At 36.8% G+C, this 21,918-nt stretch overlaps 1 protein-coding gene across 1 annotated transcript; it reads right to left on the reverse strand.

The window, feature by feature from the left end:
• Positions 1-14,251: 14,251 nt before the first annotated feature.
• LOC149174597 (small ribosomal subunit protein eS6) lies at positions 14,252-20,506 on the reverse strand. The gene is made up of 7 exons (XM_089419357.1): positions 20,356-20,506; positions 20,195-20,259; positions 15,624-15,681; positions 15,395-15,503; positions 15,169-15,285; positions 14,917-15,072; positions 14,252-14,749 (listed from the first exon to the last, which is right to left on the reverse strand). Exons 1-7 carry the CDS (start codon positions 20,359-20,361, stop codon positions 14,511-14,513), a joined length of 750 nt encoding a protein of 249 aa, XP_089275483.1. The 5' UTR covers positions 20,362-20,506; the 3' UTR covers positions 14,252-14,510.
• Between the last annotated feature and the right edge of the window lie 1,412 nt (positions 20,507-21,918).

Raw genomic sequence — 21,918 nt, forward strand, 5'->3', positions numbered from 1 at the left:
AATTTTCCATACAGTGTTGAGTATGATTTGTAATCTCTTTGTTACGTGTCATTATCTCTTTCTTTCTTTGAATATGGTAATGAAGATGGCATCTTGAAATTTGTTTACAGACAAGCCTACTTATAGTAGGATCACAACGTTCAGAATCGCAATCAACAAACTGGAAGAAGCAGCAAAGCCAAAGGTACCATTGTGGAGAAGATGCAAAGAGTGGATGATAGAACAGACAAAAGATTCATCAGCAGGGCCATCTACTCAAACCAACAATCCAAACAGTGACTAGCAACAATCAATCATAATTTGATTTCATTTCATTTTATGTTATTTTATTTTCTAAGAAAAGTGAGGTGTCTTGTACCCTCCAATGTAATATTTTAAAATGACTTTTACTTAAGGCAATTAGAAAGTAGTTAAGTATTTTGACAGTTTCTTGGTAGTTATCAACTGTCTCATAATGTATAAAAGGAGGAAAATCAAAGAAAAAGGGTCCGAGTCTTGGGAATCTTAAGACTACACAATTTTGTACTTGATGGATTGATGATTAATGAAAGAATCGGGAATTTTCCATACAGTGTTGAGTATGATTTGTAATCTCTTTGTTACGTGTCATTATCTCTTTCTTTCTTTGAATATGGTAATGAAGCTGCTAGTCTTTGTTTACTTCTGTGAATATAGTTAAATTTCCTTAAAATAGCACTCCCATGTTTAAAGCTCATTTCTCTAAATTTCCTCTAAGTTAAAGATAACAGTGTCTGTTAAATACAGCATATCATCTCTAATCTTCCTAATTACTCTTCACACAGCATTTGTACTCAGCATCAAATGGCATCTTGAAACTTTCATGTCACCTATATGTCAAGGGTTTTAAAAATAATGCTCTTCATACTCCTCAAGATAAAGACATGTTATACTAATGAATGACATGCATAATCAAACTTTAATGTCTTAGGCACAATTTCTCCATAGCCAAGAAATTGATTTCCTAAGGGACAACAGCTTCAATGCTTGAAGCTCGACCTGCACTGCGAAACCGATCTCCTCCTAACTCACTGGCTCGCACAAACTTTGTACACTCGAAATAGTATCCAATGTTGAAATTGTAGCAAGAAAAAAGCTCAATTTTGACTTGTGCCTTAGTCAAATTGAGTAAATTGAATTTCCACATCAGCGAGACAACTTGTAGGGAGTTAACTTGTGTGACATGGCCTTGTATACTAGTTTACTCAGTAAATTTGAGTTATAAGCTAGAAGAAGAGTTGTGCATGTAGTGATTGCTAAGATTTAGCAATCTAGTTGAGTTATTGTTAGTTGAACTCAATTAAATGAGCTCAAGACTTTAGTTGAGTTAGTTGAAGGTCAGTTGAGTAGTAGAATTGTTGTTAACTCAGTGATATCTCAGTTAACTATTCTATTAGCTAAAAATAGACACAATCATGCACGGAATTCGAATTGCCTAGTTGAGGTGGAGGAAAAGGCATGTTTGTATTTATATTTGTTTAATGTTGAGTGTACAGTGCTTTTTCACTGAGCAGGTGATGAATTCCCCTTGGAATTACTCAAGGAAATAGAGACTTCCCTATTGTTTAGGAGCTCGAATTAGCCCAGAATTGTGCAAGGAAATAGGAGATTGGTTGAGACTTGAATTAGGTGTGTTTTGGCCAGAGCGGGTTAGGAAGCAGGAGAATGGGATTGCAGTGCGGGGTGTGCTTCAGAGTTGAAGCAAGTCATTGTTATTGTTTCTCTTTTCATCTTAATTAATGCAAAGCAGTGGAGGGATTTTTCCCAGTTAGGTTCCCCTGTAAATCATTGTACTCTTGTGGTTTTCATGGTTGCGTGTCATGCATGTGTTTCTAAATTATGATTTCCATTCCGCAATATTGTAGATGAAATTTCTAATCTTTTAATCTCAATTTGATTTCATTAGTAATAGAAAAATTCTATTAATTTCTACATGGTATCAAAGCTTGAAATCACAATAGAAACCAGTGAATAGATCTTCTCCTTCAGAAATTTCGACCAGCAAAGTCTTTTGGTGCAAATTTTGTTCAGTGTAGTAAAAATGTCTTTCAATGGATTAAGGCTTAAGTATGCATTGGAGGGAAGTTCGAATTGCTGAGATTAATCATTGAAGAACTAATGAGTTGTTAGGAGTTGAGTTATGGAGCCCTAGTTCAAGGCAAATCTAGAAGATCCTATGTGCAAATTTTTTAATGGAGTTAGAAGGTTGCAAATGGGCATATTAGTGAGTGAATGTTTAATGACACAAAAGGGAGTTATGGTCATTGATATTGGTAGATTAAGGAGAAGAGAGATTTCCCACAGGGAGATTGAGAGTTGGAGGGAAAAACCCTATGAAAGCTAGTACTTCTAGATCTGGAGAGATTAGACTCATTATTGTAGTAGTTGTAGCAGCAGTGTGAAAGCAACAACCAAATAGTAGCAACAGTGGTATGAGTAAATCAGATTTTTCCGTGCATGCAGTTATACCTCCAAGAGTGAGGTGGGGTGATGTAGAGCCTTAGTCTCAGAGTTGCAAAGATTGGGCAGGGTCCATAGTAGAGCAGTAGCAATTGCAATATACTTTCCTCATGGATCATTACCTTGCTACAGGGTCCCACAGTATTCAGTAACAGAAGGATCAGCGTCAATTGGTGCAATCAGATGTTGAGGAGCACAAAGCAGTGTTGATAGCAATGCATGAAGCACAATGCAGAATCAACAAGTGTAGTTTTCCTAGTAGACAGTTGCAGAGACACAGTGGATTCACTGTTTTGGATGCTTCTCAATTGCAATTGTTGCAATAGAAACAGCAACAGTGAGAGGTAGTGCTACAGTACATTCCACAAGCGCTGGATTGGGGTTGTGCAGAGCCCTTTTCTTACTAAGAGGGAGTACTGAAATTGTAGCAAGAAAAAGGCTCAATTTTCACTTTTGCCTTAGGCAAATTGAGTAAATTGAACTTCCACATCAGCAGGACAACTTGGAGGTAGTTAACTTGAGTGACATGGCCTTGTCTACTAGTTTACTCAGTAAATCCGAGTTATAGGCTAGAAGTAGAGTTATGCATGTAGTGATTGCTAAGATTTAGAAATCTAGTCGAGTTATTGTTAGTTGAACTCAGTTAACTGAGCCCAAGTCTTTAGTTGAGTCAGTTGAAGGTCAATTGAGTAGTAGAATTGTTGTTAACTCAGTGATCTCTCAGTTAATTATTCAATCAGCTAAATATAAACACACTCATTCATGGAATTCTAATTGTCTAGTTGGGATGGACGAAAAGGCATGTTTGTAATTATATTTGTATATTATTGAGTGTGAATTCTAATTGTCTAGTTGAGGTGGAAGAAAATGCATGTTTATATTTATATTTGTATATTGTTGAGTGTCCAATACTTTTGCACTGTGTAGGTGATCAATTCCCCTTGTAATTGTGCAAGGAAATAGGGACTTCCATATTATTTAGGAGGTCGTCGAATTGTCTCAGAATTGCGCAAGGAAATAGGAGGTTGGTTGAGGCTTGAATTGGCAAAGTGTTGGCCATAGCAAGTCGGAAAGCGGGAGAACAGGATTCCAATGCACGGTGTGCTTCAACGTTGAAACAAATCATTGCAATTGTTTCTCTTTTAATTTGAATTAATGCAAAGCGGAAAGGTCTTTCCCAACTGAATTCCCTTGTAAATCATTGCGCTCTTTTAGTTTTCATAGTTGCATGTCATTGCATGTGTTTTTAAATTGTGATTTCCATTTTGTAGTATTGCAGAGAAAATTTGTAATATCTTGATTTCAGTTCTTTCATCAGTAGTAGCAAATTTCTATTAATTTCTACATCCAATAATGATTACATTGATAGCTTTTTCTTCCACTCAACTTCGCAATTTGAATCCCATCCATGACTAGGGCCATTTTTAGTAAATTGACTAATTAATTGAGCGAACAGTGAGTTAACAACAATGACAACTACTCAATTGAACTCCTACTTACTCTATTTATGACTAACTGAATTTCACTAATTATAACTCCACTAGATTGATAGATCTTAGCAATCAACTCATGTACAACTCTACTTCTTACCCACAAACTCGAATTGACTAAACTTAACTAAGTGACTTGTCCATGTCACTCCTACTAAATGCAACTCAAATCATCATGTTGATGTGGAAAATCGAATTTCTCCATTTGACTAAGGGACAAGTCAAATGAAGTCTTTTCTTGCTACAATTTAACATGAAAAAACTTTGGGAAAAATTATAAAAACTCAATGAAGAGTCTAGCTATGTGCTTGTTGAACCAAAACAAAAGCACAAGGATGATCATGAATCAAAGGAAATAGATTAAAACATCAAAAACATAGAAGACAATGAAGATGAAAAAGACTTTATAAAAAAGGTTGAAGTAAATCGTGAAGCAGAACTAATGGTTGCTCTAGAAGAAATAAACAGATTGAGAAAAAAAAATAAAGAGCTTGAAGAGAAGAATCAAGACCTTGACCATATAAAGGAAGAAGTCATTCTCCTACGACTCTTAGCAGAAGACAGATCTAAGGACTTTAGCAAGATAGAAGCAAAATTTCATCAACAAGAAAAGAGACATGAAGAAGAATTTAACTCCATAAGAGTTCGTCTAGAAGAAGCAAAGAAAGCAAAAGAAATAATGAAGATACCACTGATAAAGAAAGAAGAAGATTGTGAGAGGTTTGAAGGAGACATTCTCTCTTTGAGAAATGAAGGCGACAAACTACACAAGGATCTGAAGCGTACACAAGTATTAGATAACATCCTCAGTGGCCAAAGGTCACCATTTGACAAATCAGGGCTTGGCTATACAAGTGAGACTTCATGCAAAAATGATGAATCCCCTAAATCAACTGAGAACCATATCCTTTAGAGCTCTAGTCCCAAGAAAGGAAATCAAGATGAGTATAAAATAACTACTTCTCCAAGAAACTATGTAAACACTCTCAAGGAAACTAGTAGCATGGATCAGTGAAGGCCCAAGCCTTCTCCAAGAAGGAACAACTTCAGTGGATCGTCAAAAGAATGCTAATCATCCAGGTATCAAAGCTTATTCTTGGTTATTGTTATTCTTGCACTAATTTCAGTCATAAAGCTAGAGATTGTAGAGCATACTACAAGAATGACTACAAATACTATCTTAGATCAATTAGCTACTTTGCCATTTAATTCAATGTAGAATGCTATCAATGCCACAATATTAGTCATATAGGATGGGCTGCATAAGCAACATGAAACGGGTTCCCAAACAAATCAAAGAACAAAATTTATCTCAAAAGCCCACCAAAGTTTGGAGAAGGAAACAAGAAAGTCAAAAATAGAACATGATGTGGTTGTGTGTGCTCAATCCACTAATTGTTAGAACATCTTCAATGTTGAGTACTCCAATACAAAGTTGACTCAGTTGCACCATTTCAAGAGTGAAAAACCCCTTTCAGATTCCAAGGGATAGACTTAAGAAGTTGGAACTCATTCCAACCTCAATTTGAAATATAGTTCAATGACACTCTACCAAGTTTTACTCAATAAAGAATCTTTTTTTACTTCAAACATTTCGTACCCCTTAGAGGCTTCATTGACATATCTTTCAGCCAAGGAACACCTATTGTGTCATCTATAAGCATTTCTGCTGAGTCCATTCATAGCTCTTGTTTTGGTAAAATGTAAGTTTTGAGAGGTCCACTAGATGCGTTATGCAACTTGATTTTCTAATGTACTAGAGGAAATGTTATGTGTTTCAAGCAATAAGAAGTTTTAGATGACATGGATATTGAGTTGGAATAACAAATGAATAAGAATGCCCTACATATTTTAGTTGTTTGGAAGACTTGTTTATTGCATCCATTATACTTCAGGAGAGGGTGTTCCATCCATGAAGATTTTCAATGCATCATAAACCCTACCAATTGGCAACAACATTTGAACTTCCTCAAAACTTGTACTGGATCCAAAAAACACATATACGGAAACAGGGCAAGCCTTGACATTACAACATTGGTGAAAATTCAATATTGGATTACAAGGAATTCGAGATGACAAAACAAAGATGTTTTTAGAATTCTTCAAAATGTTGGAAAGATAAGGATTCGCACCAAACACTATTACATACAACTCTCTCATTAGTGGAATTACACCGCAAGGTAGAATACAAAAAAAGAGAACAAGATTGAAATTGGTAAACTTCAGAGAAATTGTCTGCCTTGTATGAACAAGAAGGGCTTTTAGAAGATGACGAAGATACCAATGATGTGGACTGAGAACCTCCTGAAGATATGTTTGTACAGATAAAATTTTGTACCTAAGTCTCAACAACAGAAAAAGAAGGTTTGAAGACAGAGCTTCTAGTTTCCTCAAGTGACATCTATATTCCACTTTGAGTTCAAGGATGATGAATTCTAAGGGAGGAAAAAAGGAAGTCTCCTGAACCAAGTAAAATATGAATTAAGCCTGATATAACAAAGATATCAAGCTCAGCAAGGACCATTCTCTCAAAAGGACAAGGGCAGCTGAAAGACAAGCAAAATAAGATAATGCCAGCTCTGATGATACACCATTTTTAGGATTCATTATGGATGTCGTGGGCACATTTTTACAGCAGCCAAGTTGAACTATCCAATTCAATATAGTTTTCACACATGTTGATGCCATTGTTGAGATGTCCATTTGATTGTGCTAAATATACAAATGCACCAGACGACAACAATGTTTGTTAAGGCCTCCAAAACAGAGAGGAAGCAAAAAGAGATAATACAGACAGGGGGAGTAACTAACAGAACATCCCATTTGCCATTGATGTCAAAGGGGGAGATAAAGAGAAGAAGCATGAAGACAGGGGGAGTAATGGTAGATGTGTTCTCATCAATGAGAAAAGGGGGAGATTGTTGGATAGTATTTGGCATTGATGTCAAAGTATCCATTTGAGTATTGTCCTTGTTAGATCAGTGACTAAGTTTTAAATATTGGATATGATCTGTGCTCACTGAACATTCATAAGTTTTGTGGATTAAATCAAAATGACCACATCCTCTAGGTTGGAGGATCATTGAATTACATGATCTAAACTGTTGCATTGTAAAGGAAGTAAACCCTTCGCAGGACACCCAAAGCAGTTGAATACTTCAATTGAATATTTGGCTTTGATTTATTAATGCATTCAAGCATAATAAAACTCAGGTTTGAACACCACAAAACCTTGCATATTAGTGACATAAACACTTATATTTGTGGAGTATCAAGCTCCCTAGAAATTAAACATTACTTCCCAGAACAAGATAAAGGAGGAAACACTTCATTACTCTTACCTCATCGTAATTGATTTCCTCTGCCTAGGGCTCCATGGGCAATTCAATTGTATGAGCATATGCATTCAGGTGAAGCCACGGAAGCACCAAACCGTTAATTTGATTGCAATATATTACAGGTCGGCTTCCAAAACATGTCGGCCATGTCTATGACACTATGTCAAGTTAGCTCCCTCCTCCCAAAAGACACGACAGTGCAGAGGCGTAAACATATAAATAAGGACGACATTCATTCAATTCGGCTAGGAAGTGAAGATAGAACTTGGTTAAGAAGCAAGGTGATCAAAATCTTTAATGCACAGATCAAAGTATCTAAGGAGTAGATCTATTCTTCTCTGTGAAAGGAAACGAGATATCTATAATTATTTCTTGTGGAAAGGATCGAAATCTTTTGTTGCATAACTTTGTGAAAAAGATCCAACTTTCATGTGAAAAAGACCTGAAGCTTTCCTATGACATACATCCAAAGTTCTCTGTGAAGGCATTTGAATTCTTGTGGAAGAAAGCGAAGAGCAAGTCTTGTGGCATCCGAGTTGTGGGATAACTCATGATTCAAATATCGTGGTTTGATCTGTAGTAATTTTTCAGATTTCTTGTTTGTTCTGGTACAAGTGTCAGTATGTAAGGCCTGAGTGATGAGTTGATATCTACCTACAATCTAGGTCAAAATTGTGTGGTTCAAGTCTATCTTGAAGATTCTTTGGGGACATCCTTGAAGTATTATTGGAACCTTGTTGAAAACATTCCTTCAAGATTTGTTGAGTAGCTTCTACAAGTCTTGAAAAGCATTGAAGTCACTTGAAGTGAATTGAGAGAGTTGGAGCCCCAGAGGATCAGAGTCCTCACATAGGGTTGGAGCCTTCTGAAAGACCAAGTTTGGAGCCTAGATTGAGTTTTGAGTATTGGAGTCTTCCCCTAAACTTGGAGACTGGGAGAAGTTAAAAATTTTATTGTACAAATTGGAGTCTCGTAGTTCATAAGAGGATTGGAGGCCTCATCCTTCTTAGTAATAAAATTATTTTCTTCTTGTACATCTTGTATTCTGATTTAATTAATGATCTTCACTGGCATAATATAACAATGGTGAAGAAATACCGATTCACCCTGCCCCCCTCTCAGTGTTTCCAACAACTCTAATAACCATTTAAAGCCTCTTTGATATGCAACTTTTGGTTCATAAATGGATTGCCTTTTTTGATATTTTGGTTATATGTCGGCCATGTCTATGACACTATGTCAAATTAGCTCCCTCCTCCGAAATGACAGTCCAGAGGCGTCAACATATAAATAAGGACGACATTCATTCAATTCGGCTAGGAAGTGGAGATAGAACTCGGTTAAGAAGCAAGGAGATCGAAATCTTTAATGCGCAGATCAAAGTACCTAAGGAGTATATCTATTCTTTGTGAAAGCAGACGAGAGTCTGGTTGTTCATAAGAGGAGGATTGGAGGCCTCGTCCTTCTTAGTAATAAAATTATTTTCTTCTTGTACATCTTGTATTCTGATTTAATTAATGATCCTAACTGGCATAATATAGCAATGGTGAAGAAATACCGATTCACCCTACCCACCTCTCAGTATTTCCAACAACTCTAATAACCATTTAAACCCTCTTTGATGATGCAACTTTTGGTTCATAAATGGATTGCATTTTTTGATATTTTGGTTATATGTCGGCCATGTCTATGACACTATGTCAAATTAGTGTCCTCCTCCGAAAATACAGTCCAGAGGCGTCAACATATAAATAAGGACGACATTCATTCAATTCGGCTAGGAAGTGCAGATAGAACTCGGTTAAGAAGCAAGGAGATCGAAATATTTAATGCAACTTTTGGTTCATAAATGGATTGCATTTTTTGATATTTTGGTTATATGTCGGCCATGTCTATGACACTATGTCAAATTAGCGCCCTCCTCCGAAAAGACAGTCCAGAGGCGTCAACATATAAATAAGGACGACATTCATTCAATTCGGCTAGGAAGTGCAGATAGAACTCGTTTAAGAAGCAAGGAGATCGAAATATTTAATGCGCAGATCAAAGTACCTAGGGAGTATATCTATTCTTTGTGAAAGGAGACGAGATATCTATAATTATTTCTTGTGGAAAAGATCGAATTCTTTTGCGGCAAAACTTTGTGAAAAGATGCAAGTTTCATGTGAAAAAAACCTGAAGCTTTCCTATGACATACATCCAAAGTTCTTTGTGAAGGCATTTGAATTCTTGTGGAAGAAAGCGAAGAGTAAGTCTTGTGGCATCCGAGTTGTGGGATAACTCATGATTCAAATATCGTGGTTTTCCTATGACATACATCCAAAGTTCTCTGTGAAGGCATTTGAATTCTTGTGTTAGAAAGCGAAGAGCAAGTCTTGTGGCATCCGAGTTGTGGGATAACTCATGATTCAAATATCGTGGCTTTCCTATGATACATCCAAAGTTCTCTGTGAAGGCATTTGAATTCTTGTGGAAGAAAGCGAAGAGCAAGTCTTGTGTCATCCGAGTTGTGCGATAACTCATGATTCAAATATCGTGGTTTGATCTGTAGTAATTTTTCAGATTTCTTGTTTGTTCTGGTACAAGTGGCAGCATGTAAAGCCTGAGTGATGAGTTGATATCTACCTACAATCTAGTTCAAAATTGTGTGGTTCAAGTTTATCTTGAAGATTCTTTGGGGACATCCTTGAAGTATTATTGGAACCTTGTTGAAAACATATCCCTTCAAGATTTGTTGAAGTAGCTTCTACAAGTCTTGAAGAAGCATTGAATTCACCTTGAAGTGAATTGAGAGAGTTGGAGCCCTAGAGGATTAGAGTCCTCACACAGGGTTGGAGCCTTCTGAAAAACTAGGTTGGAGCCTAGATTGAGTTTTGAGGATTGGAGTCTTCACCCAAACTTGGAGACTGGGAGAAGTTGAAATTTTTATTGTACAAATTGGAGTCTGGTTGTTCATAAGAGGATTGGAGGCCTCGTCCTTCTTAGTAATAAAATTATTTTCTTCTTGTACATCTCATATTCTGATTTAATTAATGATCTTAACTGGCATAATATAACAATGGTGAAGAAATACCGATTCACCCCGACCCCCTCTCAGTATTTCAAACAACTCTAATGACCATTTAAAGCCTCTTTGATGATGCAATTTTTGGTTCATAAATGGATTGCATTTTTGATATTTTGGTTATATGCATCCTCTTATTATTTTTTGATATTTATTATTTTTTTCTTCTTCCTGACTTTGGTCCTGCAGTTGACCAGTTCAATGAGATCAGTTCTGTTTTGGTAACTATGTGACATATAATCACTCTTAAAATTCTCATGGGATCTAGGACACATGGCCAACCAACAACTAGGTAGAAATGCATGGTCTGCTGCAAGGATTGATTCTGGCCAAAACCATACAGGTAACAAATATTAATATCTTGGGGATTCTCTCATCACTATCCGAGAGACAACTATTTGAAGAGCCTTCTGAAGAGAATAAAAAGACTTCTGAACAAAATTCCACAGAAAAAATTCTTCCATATCCTGAGAAGTCAAAACTTAGAAGCTGATCAAAGTGCCAATCAAGTGTGCCAACTCCAGCCCGAGAAATTAGAAATTAGAAATCAATGGTGTGGTGGCCTCTACCTTAAACCCCAATGACCTCAACATGATTAAGGGATCCATGTTTGATCTCCAAAAGAAAATTCGTTACCAAAGGATTATTATTACATTAAGGAATCATAAGGAAAATTGGGATGCGGCCAGACTGCTATTGTGTCACCCCGAATTCATTTGAAGCATGCAAACGAGGTAATCTGGAAGCCAATGCAAGGGCAGCACATGCTTTGTCTGCCAACATACAGTCTCGGTGCAGGACCTCTGCATCAAGCATTGATTGCAGTCTATTAAGAACAATGCTGCTTTAACTTTGCTCACATGTAGGATTGGTGATCAAGTAAATAAAATTATGGAGAATCAGTGCCATAGGCTCAGAGGGCTTTCTATTTTAGGTCCTCCATTTGGGGAAAAATCAATGCAGGCTATGGCTAATTTTATGGAGAACAGATAGTGCCAAATTGGTGACACTCTGTTTGCAATAGTTAGCCCCAAATTCAATGTTAACTCAACCTCCTGTCATGAGCTAGCGATTGGCAAAACATCTAAATGCAACAGGCTTTGGTTGGAGGTCAACCAGTTCCTAACTATGTTGGCAATCCGTGGAGAGCTAATTCACAACAGTGACTTGGCTCAGCCTCTTAAGCAACATGCTGGAAAGAAATTTGCCACAAGTGAGCCTAGAAATGTACTTGTGCTGTGCTTGATAATTATTGGGGCAAATATAGGCTCTAGTTTGCAGGCTTGTACGACTCAATTGTGCAAGAATTTTGCAAAGAGGCACAAGACCAGAAGTCAATTTGGAAGGATTGTTTCCCTAGATTGAGGGTTGCTGAGCTTTGCACGCTGGTTTGGGGGGCAGGTAATTGTATCCGTTGGTTGGAATACAAACCCTGTCAAAACTCTCATTAGCCATGCAACAAAACGAATATGAGGCTCTTAGCAGTCAGATTGGGGCTGCAGGAGCAGTTCCAACTTCTGAACACCAAAATCAGTGACTATATTAACGAGAATTGGAGACAAAATGGTCAGTGTTTGGATCTTAGTCAGCCACGAACAGAGGAAGGAGACAAGTGTAGTTGAAGCATGTGCTGATCCAAATTTTGCTTTTTACTTGGCAGTTTCTGTAGAGTTTAAACCTACAAAAATGTACTGAATGTTGACATCATATGTAGCCCTTTAAGAGTGATGCAAGGAGATCACAATGTAAAAATTTCCTTCGTATTTGCCTTGTTCAGGCACAGACTTAATACAAGCTATACCCATTTCTGTTTAAAAAACCTCATAAATTTACACATAAAATATTGGGCTACCACTAGGTTACGGGTTTAATGTTATACTAACAAGCTTACAAACAAAATATTCGGTGACAATCGCATAAACCCTGGAACAGAAATTCAAAAGATAGTGGCTGATGATTATATCACAGCTTAATAAATCTAGCTTGGCACCATAAACTCTTTAACTCCAGCTCCATATATATATCTCCAATTATATTTGTAAGGTCCAGAGATGCATAAGCGTTAGAAATGGGGAATTTCACAAAACCATGGATGCATAGATGCTGATGATTACATCACAGCTTAATAAATCTAGCTTGGCACCTTAAACTCTTTAACTCCAGCTCCATATATATCTCCAATTATATTTGTAAGGTCCACAGATGCATATCTCCAATTATATTTGTAAGGTCCACAGATGCATAAGCGTTAGAAATGAGAAATTTCACAAAACCATGGATGCCCTTGCTTCAAAGGGATTAGACAAATATTAAAAGCAACTGCTCCTATTGTGAAACAAGTGCAACACAATTACAAAGATAAAGCAGACAAAAAACACTTTTACGAAAATAAAATTTAGTTGCCGTTGCCAATTTAAATGGTACAGATTAACAACCATTATAAATGAAAACCTTCACTAAATCTCAGTCTTCTATTAATCTCTGCATATGCTACAATAACCAATGAGACAAGCAAATATTGTGAATACACATAGAAGAAACAATCCAAATTTGAAAGATTACTGGGAGGTAACAAAATCCATAACGACCTATTTACGCAAATAGCAGAATACACTTCAATTTCTGCAGATGAAATGCTGCGATTTCATGGAAGCGAAAAAATTCTAGATATAAAAACCCATGTCATGAACTAATGTAAAAGAACCAATCAATCAAATACAGAAGCAAATATTTCCACCGTGGAAACAAGAAAGATGTATTTACCAACATAAGAAGATGGATTACTAGGAATACATAACAAAGATTTGTTTGCATGGAGGTAGCAAATTCTAGAACGACCTATTTCAGCAAATGGCAGATTGAAATCTCAAAAACAAAAATACTACCCACTAGAAGATACAAAATAATAAGCCAAACCCTTTATCATCATGACAGTGATAGAACAAACCTCTAGTAATGTTGGCTTCTCTAGCGGTGATTATTCTACCAGAATTTGTTATGGGGTTTAAGGTGTCCAACATCATTATCGCCCATTGCTCTTCACAAGACCAACTGAAAAGAAAATTAGCATATCCAATTGATCAAGAATTTAAGATCATCTAATGGCTCAACAAGGTGAGCTAACACTAATATGCATTCAAAATCCTATTCCCATTTGGAATGAATGAATAAATGGTGTCTGAGCAAACATCACCGTGTGACAAAAACTAGTTAACTAAAACAATCAAGTATAATATTCATACTCTAATCTATAATGCATTCAAAATCCTGTTCCTAGCTTTTGGAATGAATGAATACATGGTGTCTGAGCAAAAACCACTATGAGACAACCATACAATTAACTAAACCCATAATCATAATTTCTATCATAATTTGCAACACCTTAATAATAAGGCATAAGGAAACCCATCATCATAATTCCTATCATAATTTGCAACACCTTAATAATAGGGCATAAGGTACCCGCTAAAACCAAAAATCCTTACAATTAAGGGTGTTTTAAGTTCAGAGTTGTGCTTTCAAAGTACAAGCCAAGATGTATTCTTCTTAAGTACTCCTTGCTTTCTGCAATTAAACCAGGTATATAAGAAAAGATTTTGGGGAACATTACCACTACCTGAGTTTCACCTCAGATCAAAGGGTACCAAAAATAATAAACTCGGCCAAATTACCAATATAGCTTTGTGCTGGACTCAATTTATAATAAAAACATCACACGATGCCAAACTATAGAAAATAATTATCATGATGTATTTAGAGGAGCATAAAGGCAGGGGGATGCACCATGCATATCATAAGGGCTGCAATCCAAAAGTAACATCAAGGAAAAGATACAAGATATATAACCCTACCTGTTCCAGCCATAGCAAGAACTAGAATCGTTAAATAAACACACTTGAATTTTAAAAAAAAAGTACTTTACTTTTGTCCAAAGCTGCAAAAAATGCTTTTGAATTACAGTTTCTACCATATATTTAAAATCCTGCAGTCTGAGCCTTCATCAAAATATACCAAGACTATATATTCTCAAACAATACTCAATAAGCAAATCGTTGCTTGCCGATTTTAAAATTGTACTCAGTACAATGCCATGCAAAGCAAGGGAGTTCACCTCACATAAATAGATAAAAACACATAATACTAAGCAACTGATGGTTTTGATCCAGTTGAAACACGGGATGCTCTCTTTTTTGCCAAACTCTCACTCCTGCGATCACGCTGCTCCTTCAACCTTGAAGCAAGGAGCTTTTGATATTCAGCTGCCTCGCTCTTGGCCTTAGCAATTCTCTTTTTCTTTTCTGCAATTCTAGCACGCTTCCTTTGCAGAGTCAATGGTGTTACAAGCCTCTGAATCTTTGGAGCTTTGCTCCGTGTCTTACCTGAAAATGGAAAAATAAGAAAAATGAATTCTTAGATGACATCATACTTACTGCTATTAAGATGCACTTATTCAATATAGGTGATGTTCCCAAGAGAAAAAAGAAAAACTGTACAAAACAAATCAAATTGGGAGAAATTAACGCTAACATAAGGTAAGATTGTAGACCTGATTTAGACTGAAAAGTCCGACGGTATGTGTTGACATATTTCCTAACATCATCCTCTTTGGAAAGATTGAACAATTTTCTGATTTTGGATGCCCTTTTAGGTCCCCGCATCCTTGGTTTTTCAGTGTCCGTCAGACCCGGAAGATCATTTTCTCCTACAGTTAGAAGGTCCACAAATTCATGCAAGTAATATCGGGGATCAAGAATTGCAGCATATCCACATCATTGAAATAAACAGATTCAGTAGTTACCCTTCTTAACAATGACCAGGTTCAAGACAGAAAGATCAGGGCTAACAATGCATCCCCTAACAGACTTTCGTCTCCTCTCACCATTACGCCTTCCATACCCACGAAAGCAGGGGGTGCCTGGAGAAAGAGAATAAATATTGATCTAAATAATCTACAAAATTGCTGGTATGAAACTATACGATAAAATATCATACAAGAAAAAAAATTCTGAAGTTTAATATTTTACCTCTGTGCAATAACAGGCGTACACGACCTGGAGTAAGAACTCCTTGTTTCATGGGAAAACCCTGCTTATCACATCCTCCCATAATTTTGAAGACATATCCCTTGAACTCCTGGAAGGTGACGGCAAAACATATTACAGCTAGTTACAAACTTACCCAAACATGAGAAAGTTACAGAAGGATAAAGATATATTAATCATAATAATAACGAAATGACAAATCAACCCATACCTCTCCAAGGGCATCACCATTAACCTCCTGTGCAAGCCTCTTATCATAAAATGCACGCCTGTTGAGATACAAACAAAGGTAACAATAGTAAGCTCAGATTCGAACAGTTGATAGATAATCCAGACCTCACTGGACACACATTCTGATATTGTTCAGGCCTATGTTACACCTGCAAGTGATCTACTCTTTGCAACTGTCACTGGTAAACCAATAGAACAAAACATTATTGAGAACTTGTAGAACTTAGGCAGAGACTGCCTAAGTATGAATAAATCCTATACAGTCACCATGATTTAATTTCGGACACCTCAAAATCAATCTCAAACTAGAAAATAACCTAGCTACAATAACTCAACTGTGATCAGTACCATTTGACTTGTAAGCAACGCCTATTACATCTTTCAAACCTTCCCCACCCACTGCTTGACATGAGAATAACTATTGCACTGATGGAACTTACATTGCCTTTGAGGCTAAATGACTTCAGTTCAGGTCTAGAATGATAATCAGTGTTACATATCTCTTCAGAATTCCAATTTCTAACTCCATCAAAAATGGATAAGAGTGGACTAAATTGAAATTTCTTCAACAAATTCTATTTGTCATTTATACAACACTCGCAATCCATCAGCCCAAGTTTCAGACTATATTTGAAAATGGGCATGATGGAACTAAATGAATGCAAGGATAAGTGCAGTAACTTGGATGCTGGCCCACAAGGATTTCATAGAAAATGTTTTCTTGAGATCATCATTGTCCACACTGCACACCAGTTCCCTATTTGTTCTGCAGCTGAAAATGGTGATTTATAGATCTTATGGGCTTTTATTTGTGTAAAAATAGCACTAGAATGCCAATCCAGTAAGTGTTTGAACTTTGACCTCAACTCTTTAGTCAACATTCTAAATCAATGCAAGAGACAAATGAGTGACCTTTTGTTTTCCATGGTTTAGAATGGGCTCAAGGCTTGGCTCCAAGACTCCAGATACCTTCCTATAATGAATTTCATTAAATGAAATCTGGCAATAGAAAATGCCCATTCCCCCCAAAATGCTGTTTTCATTGCCTGGTGCAAATAAAACAACTGGCAGAAATAAGATCTAGGTCTAAAATCTGGTGGGGATTAAATTTCCTGTGAAAATAGCATTTGCCAGTGTCACTTCCTAGTCGGACATGCTAAGGCAGCAACACTATTTCCATGGTAATGCAAATAGGTTGTCGAACACAATCCCCATGCTAATGTAGCCTTCCTATGGTATGCAGGGCCAAGTGTGACCCTTTGCATCTTTGATGGATAGAGACCACGTACAAGTACTGGAAGACTTTCAAGGAATAGAAATAAGGCAAAGGGTCCAAGGCATTTTGATGGATAGACACTAGGTGCAAGTAATGGGAAACTTGAGGAAGAGACCCATTTATCACACAAACAAACAAGTCAAATTATCATATGGGCGTTAAAACTATCACGCACGTGAATAGGTATCTCTATGGGAATAGACCACATCCATTCATTGCCTGATTTTATTGCAAACCATATGACCAACCCCACATGTTTATACTGGAACATGGATGGAGTTTGACGACCATCTGAAACCCTCAATTCTAGTAATGGACTATTAAGACTTTTAAGCAAAAGCTGGCTCAATACAACACTATCTCATGCAGATTGCATCAGCTTCCATGTCTAAAGAAAAACATGTGATTGGAATTTTATGCAAATGATCCATAGATCCCTACTCTTCATGTTTTTCTTTGGCCCACCGTGCCACTCTCATAAGCAAATCATATTGGTGTTGTATGATTAAAAAGAAAAAGAACTCTTACCTCCAACAAAATATTGTGACTAGCCAATAATAATAACACACTCAATCTTAAGAAAGTTTTGGCCAATTATGCTGCCCTACTTTATTGCACTGTATATAATGTAGCTTCCAGTCTAGTCAATTATTTGGTCAATTGAGTACATTAACATAATTTTAGTTTATATTTTACAAAATAGTGCTACAACCATCATTAAGTAAACCAAAATGCAAGCCAAACCATAAGCATAATCCTTATGAATAAAATCAAAGGCCTAGATTTAGTGTCTAGGACTCTGGGGCTTATGTTATCAACAAGAATCCATTGCGCTAATTTAAAGCACTCTGATTATAGACTTCTAAAGAAAGTAGCGGATGTGATCAATCCATATTGTCTTCACTAAACACTTTTTAGATAAGAAACAACTTAGGCCAAGTTTCCCAATGATCCATATACATATCTGTGGGCATTTAATGAAGTTTCTGCCTGACGTAACCATGTGGGCTGGGCCACATGGGCCAACAAATCATCAGAAGCAATTTTGGGGACTTAACTGGTTTGAAATTGAGTTAATAAGTGAACATACTCAACCTTTTTAGTGAGTCTATTTTTTTCCAGCAAGGCGAAGTACCACATTGATCCACCATTTTTTAGTTTTCAGCAACCTAGGTTATTTTGAAATGGGCCAAAACCCTTCCATGCAAAGTTCCACGTTCAAAGTTCCAATCAATCATGTGGAACTATAACTTCCAGCAAAATCCTACCAGGTTTGGGGAAGAATATGAACCAGATATGAGTTAAACTTACTCCTTTTGAAATTACCATTTTAGTTAGTTTCTCCTCTTTTGGTTTGGGTATTTGGTTATCCTCTGGAGAAAGGAGAGGAAATACAGGGAAGAAGGCTGGTCTCTGTCATCACAGGATGCAAACAAGTGCACAGCTAGTAATCTTGCAAGTATCAGGGCACAAGAGGAACTTTACACTTCTGTACCTGCAGACAAGTGCACAGCTAGTAATCTTGCAAGTATCAGAGAACAAGAGGAACTGTACACTTCCGTACCTTAAAACCATGTATGGTACTCATACATTGAACTGTGGCTGTTTGCTATGTTGCATCTATCTTACTGTGTATACACCCCATAAGAATTATTTGCATATATATTAATAATTTTCCCCTCTGATTGATTGACAAGCTAGTTTACTGTTACAAACCCCTGTGTTAACAGATATTCTCAGAACAGGTCATTGAATTTTATTGGAACAGGGGCTTGAATGTTATTGGAACAGGGGCTTGAATGTTATTGGAACAGGGGCCATTCTGTCCAGAACATATCATTGAATCATGGCAGGCACATACCTTCAATAGCTCCAAGTGAACAGACCTTGTGACCATATGCTGCCTGGCCATGAGCCAGGTACCCCGAGATTAAACTTGAATGTAAGGTGAGGAGATAAGCATACACATTTCTTCAACTCCATAGGAATAGACCTGATCCTTGTGCACTGCCTGACCTTGTTGCCACCATGGTGATTGACAAGCTAGTTTCCTGTTACAAACCCCTGCGTTAACAGGTATTCTCAGAACAGGTCATTGAATGTTATTGGAACAGGGGCTTAAATATTATTGGAACAGGGGCCATTCTGTTCAGAACATATCATTGAATCATGGCAGGCACATACATTCAATAGCTCCAAGTGAACAGACCTTGTGACCATATGCTGCCTGGCCATGAGCCCTGTACCAGGAGATTAAACTTGAATGTAAGGTGAGGAGACCTTACATAGGAATAGACATTATCCTTGTGCACTGCCTGGCCTTGCTGCCACCATGGAGCCAAACCCAACTGTTCTTACTGAAAGATGAATAGATTGTCACGCCTATATGATCAATAACTCCATGAGGCCAAACAAAATTGTTTTACTGGCCGATGAGCAGACGTCTATTTAATAGGTCCATGGAACTGTCATATTGACTTGATGTTAACCACGATACCAAGCCCACTTGTTTATAAAAGGGATGATAGGTTTACATGCCCATCCATTTAATAACTCCATTTGAACAAATCCTTCTTTCTAACTATGAGAACAAATATGCTTGTTTATACATACCGATATACCATTCCCATCTGTTTAATAACCACATGCGAATACTGCTTTATTTTATTGCTAACCATGAGAAAGGAACCACTTCTTTATACTTAAGACGATTAGATTTGTATGTCCATCTTTTTAATAACTCCGTAAGAATACTTACCTGATCGTATTGCTAACTATGAAACCAGACCAGCTTATTTATACTTGTGGATTAATATGTTTCATGCCTATTTATTTAATAACTCTAAAGAGACGAGAAAGAGTTTTTATACTTAAGGGTGAGCATATGTCATAACTCCATGGGAATAATGGCTGACCTTATCGGTAACCATGATACGAGACGAACTTCTTTCTACTTACTGATAAACAGATGTTCGTGCCCACCTATTTATGAGTATATAGAAACACCGCCTGACCTTATTGTTAGCAATGAGACTAGACATACTTGTATATACTTACAGAGGACTGGATTTACATGACCAGGCATAGAAAATGCGGCTCAGAAGATTCATTGTTCCAGATGAACTTAAACCATTCATTCTGGGGCCGTGCTCGCTCAATCAAATCAACTGGTTAGAAAACCTTTGTACTTTGTTCGATACAGGGTTTCCAAAAACGACACAGTTTTTCAAGCGATTTTTAAAACATGGAGTACAAAGAAAAAAGTGGGTACTCACAGTTTCTGATCATCATCGATCTCCAGCTTCTTCTGGCATCCCGTGGTGGGATTCGCAATATTGAACTGCAAGAAAAAAACACAATAGTCACAACAAATCAGAAAACACAGATCTAAAAACGGTGAGAATGTCAAATTTGTCATGAGGGCCATTGATCCAACCTTCATTGCGGCTCGAAGAGGGTCACTGACAATGGGGATGCTGCCAGCACTCGCTTCGCTCAAACGCTCCTCACGCCAAATGGAAACACAATATGCTGAGGTATAACTCTTAAAAAGCGTTAGGGTTTCGTTGATATTTACATTGAAGGCTAGGGTTTGAAGGCGGGGTTAGCGATCAAGTGAAATCATGGGTTTGCCTTTAGACACGAGGGTTTAACGGATGACCAAACGAGGGGAGGGGTAAACACTTTGCATCAAAAAAATAGTTTGTGCAAATCTTGTGGCACTATACAAAACATTATTTTAACATTCTAATAGTCTTTTTGTCCTTAATTCGTTATGGCATGCATAGAGTATTTTTTTATTTTTAATTTCTCTTTAATACATGTGTTGTATAGCTATAGGAAATAATACAAAATGGAGTAATAAAATAGAATATTACATAATTGAATATGTTATATTTGATGTTTTGGAAACTTCATAAATCTCTTTCGTGGTTTGTATTTGTGTTATTTTAGGGTAGTTTGAAGGTATAGCTTTTATTAAGCTAGAAATTGCAAAGGTATGTCGATAAAATTGTTAAATGGGAGGAATGGTGTTTTGATTTTAAATAATAATTGTTTTCTTTTTCTTTTTCTATAGAAAATAATTGAGTTGATCAATTCCGAAGGGGATCAAGCCCTGCGGTACAATTGTTGTATTGAATATAGGTTTTAGGTTGTCATGTGAATATATTAGTGATATTGTTAAAAGGATAGAGAATTGCTTCAACCGTATTGAACATGCCAATTGCAATATGTTACGCAGAGTACCAAAAAACAACAAACTTCTATTGCAATAGAAGATGAACATTTAGATAAAGAAGTCTTCTTATGCAATGAACAAAAAGTTATACTCATCAACAATTTATGGGTCAATGCAGGCCTTGTTAATGATGCACTCAACAAAGTCATTTCAATTTTTTATACATCTGATTCAAAGTCTCCAGCGTTGTCATGTTTCGTGGTTGTTGACTTCCACTAATATAGAGGGACACCATGGGACCGTTCACATCCAACATATGTACCCATTTCCCCCATTACTAGAGGTTCACATCGACAATTGCCTCTTCGAATGGAATGGGCTTTAACAATACTTAAATCACATGGTATGACACTAGACAAAGAAACTATAGACATTGGCAACAAAGAACGACAAGGATTAACATTTATTGCTATATCAAGAGTCAGATCATTGTTGGACCTCCGAATCAGACCAACATTTCCATTCTCACGCTTCTCACGTATGCAAAATAATCCATATCTCAAGCGTCGACAAAAAGAAGAATCACTTATCGCGTCAAAATCCCCATAAAAAAAATATACTTCAATCACCCATATACCCTATCCTCTAAAATTACCCATGGTAATCGTCTCTTGTTACTTAACCACCTTTAACATACATTTACTTATTATTGCATGTATCCACATATTGTTCTATTACTTTTCAGGAAAAAAAAAAAAGAAAGAGATTTCATATTTGCATATTTTATTTTAAAAATATTAAAAAAAAAATATTACTCTT

Source organism: Pinus tabuliformis, chromosome 4_1 (assembly GCF_031772625.1).
Source record: "Pinus tabuliformis cultivar Carrire ecotype Pingquan chromosome 4_1, CPIR1, whole genome shotgun sequence".
Lineage (NCBI taxonomy): Eukaryota > Viridiplantae > Streptophyta > Pinopsida > Pinales > Pinaceae > Pinus > Pinus tabuliformis.